Genomic DNA, 2,875 nt, shown 5'->3' on the forward strand with positions numbered 1-2,875 from the left:
TATCCTTTATTTAAGTGCTTTTTTATAACAAAAATTATTAAGTTTTTTATTATGAAATACCATATGTGTTTTCAAACAATTAAATCTTTAAAAATATTAATTTATTTTTTTAACAACTAAACAAAGGCTAAAATAATTAAAAGATGCTTAATTGTTACGATTTTATCTAAATAAATTTTTATATTTTTATTGCATTAAAATAAAATTCTAATCTTTAAATTGCATAATGTTTTTAATTATAACTAAAAAATCTAGTAAATTTTCATTTTAAATAATAGTAAATAAATTTGTCAAAAAAAAGTTAAAATTATTTTTATAATACGAAAAGGAAAGATTAGCAGAAGCCCAGATCTTAAAATTTAATTTTCGATGATTTAAATTTTTAAAAAGTTAAAATTTATAAGGGATTTGTATTTAATAAAATTATGCAATGCATAAGAATGTAAAAGTGAACCAGATGTGTTATTATAAAAAAACTGTATTATATTTAATGCAGTGTATAATACTTTTTGAGGAGAGGTAGATGTAGTAAGACTTGCGAAAATAAATTTAAATAGCAAATGATAAGATTTCAGTAGACACAAATAGATACGTTGGAAAGATACGGGTAGCAGTGAAAAACATGAAAGAAGTGGGCAAGGTGGGAGATTTCAAATCCAACATAAAAAGGATACAAAACAAAACCTCCTCAAAAGACAAAAAGCAAACATGAAAAGAGAAAGGGGTGGATGGATGGCCCTCCAGAATTTCTTGACTTTTATGAGCCCCCCCCCCCCCCCCCCCATATATGTCACGCCATGAGCTCAGGTATTTGCTTAAAGAAAATGACAGTGCGACTATAAGGGTCGTTGAAGATAATGGCTCCACACCCACCTCTTAAACAATCTTCTATCACTCCCTTTCCTCTGCTTTTCCCTTCCACCCAATTTTCTTCCCCAAACAATATGCTTCATTCTCATCTCAGTTTGGCCGATCACATTGGGAGGAGATTGAATGACAGTTGTGGTTATGCCATGAACCATGTGCAAAACACAACTCAAAATTATGCCAATTATATGAGTTTGAACACCTTGGAAGGGACGGAATATGACTCTGGAGCTTCCACTCCTCCTTTATGGAGAAATAGTCCTTCCAGGAGCCCTCCGCATCGACCCAACATCGATTATCAATGCCTATCCCCATCGTCCAAAGCTGAAGCTATTGCCAGAGGTCAAAGGGAGCTTATGGAAATGGTTAGTAAAATGCCTGAGGCTTGTTATGAACTCTCCTTGAGAGATCTTGTGGAGCATCAGCCCCTGGCTGTTGAATCCAAACAAGAGAGTTTTGCTGAAAGGAGAGGTCTGATCAACGGAGAGAAGGGGAACAAGAAGAAGAAGCAAAAGAATCCGAAACCCCAAATTAAGAGAAGTGGAAGCTTAGATAATGGTGGGTTTCTTCTGAAAATGGTGCTTCCAATTTCCTTGGGGACTAACAAAAAGAAGAACAAGAAGAAGAATGATTGTGATGCGAATCAGAATTGCAAACTTTCTCCAAAGCCGACGGTTTTAGATGCATCTGGTAAGAGTGTAGATAAAGAGTGGTGGAAAAAGAGATCAGGGTCGAATGAGAGTGAGAGTGGTGGATCCACAATAAACAGTGGAAGTACCAGAAGCATCCGTAGTAGCAGCACCAGTAGCAGCAGCAGCTGCTGCAGGAGCATCAGCAATAGCAGCCGCAGGTATCTAGTCTTGGGTTTTCTCAGATACAGATTAAGTTTCCAAGTTAAATTTGTTGGATTTTAGGGGAAGATATAGGAGTTTTCAAGTAAAAAAAAAAAAGCGGGCTTACTAGCTTGCTGCGTATTTAACTGATATTGTCACTTTAATTCTTAAGAAATGTTTTTGAGCTGAAACATTTTGTTCTTGTATGCAATGCAGCCATAAGAGAGGAGGTTGCTTGTCTTTTATTCTGGCTAGGAAAGCCAAATCATCTCGGTGAAAGGGGCAGCTTTCAGCCATCTTTGGAAATGTTGTTCAATGTGGATACAGCAGAGATATTGTACGATATTCAGAGATTATGACTTAGCTTTTTCTTACTTTTTTTTGGGGGGGGGGGGGGTTTCCTTCCTGCTTAAATTGAAGATGAATCATGTTTTTTTGCCTTCCGAGATGCTGAGCGTGAGGTTTGTTTTCCATTTTGATTATTCCTTTATCATTTAACTTCACCTTGCGTTCAAGAAATCACTTGATAATCTAGGCCAGTATTCAGTACAAATATATGTTTGAATCAGTTATATTTAATATGTAAATTTGTGTCAATTATAATAAAACAAATATTTTAAAAAAATAAAGTTTTACAAATTGGCCAATTTCTAGTAAAGTTATTAGGCCCCCTTCTTCAAATCAATGGAATTGTTCAGCTTATTTTCTTTCATTTTAAGTTGATCCCAAATTACTCTTAAGTAGTTCCTAAATTCTTCTAATCAAATTCTTAATAATATATAGTTAATTCCACCTTACATCCCACAAATTATTTTAAATTAATTTTCAAACTTTAAAACATTCTAATTATACCCTTAAATTATTGATGTTATATCAATCAGCCCATTTTATTATTAAAACCGTTAATCATTAAATGAAATGTCAAATCTTATATAACAAAATTTAAAATGAAAAGTTTAAAGAAAAATAGAATATTGTCATGTAACTTTTAAAAATAAAAAATAATAATAAAGAATGAATTTGAAAAAGCTTTGACAACTTCAAACTAAGATTTTTAAAACATTTATTTTTCTTAAAATTTTTATTTTAAATTAATCACATAAGATCTAATGTATCATTTAACAGTTGAATTAACAATTTTAATAACAGAAAGACCTAATTGATACAACCTCAAT

At 32.5% G+C, this 2,875-nt stretch overlaps 1 protein-coding gene across 1 annotated transcript; it reads left to right on the plus strand.

The window, feature by feature from the left end:
* Window positions 1-587: 587 nt before the first annotated feature.
* Window positions 588-2,173, plus strand: LOC107949520 (uncharacterized). Its single transcript, XM_016884188.2, has 2 exons — window positions 588-1,717; window positions 1,917-2,173. The coding sequence occupies exons 1-2, from the start codon at window positions 858-860 to the stop codon at window positions 1,975-1,977; spliced, it is 921 nt and encodes a 306-aa protein (XP_016739677.1). The 5' UTR covers window positions 588-857; the 3' UTR covers window positions 1,978-2,173.
* The last annotated feature ends 702 nt before the right edge of the window (window positions 2,174-2,875 follow it).

Source organism: Gossypium hirsutum, chromosome D03 (genome assembly GCF_007990345.1).
Source record: "Gossypium hirsutum isolate 1008001.06 chromosome D03, Gossypium_hirsutum_v2.1, whole genome shotgun sequence".
NCBI lineage: Eukaryota > Viridiplantae > Streptophyta > Magnoliopsida > Malvales > Malvaceae > Gossypium > Gossypium hirsutum.

Bases quoted from the DNA above. Each gene is read 5' to 3' on its own strand.
- LOC107949520 (XM_016884188.2), top strand. From the start codon at position 858: ATGGCTCCACACCCACCTCTTAAACAATCTTCTATCACTCCCTTTCCT. The intron at 1,718-1,916 runs GTATCTAGTCTT...TATGCAATGCAG, and splicing joins ATCAGCAATAGCAGCCGCAG to CCATAAGAGAGGAGGTTGCT.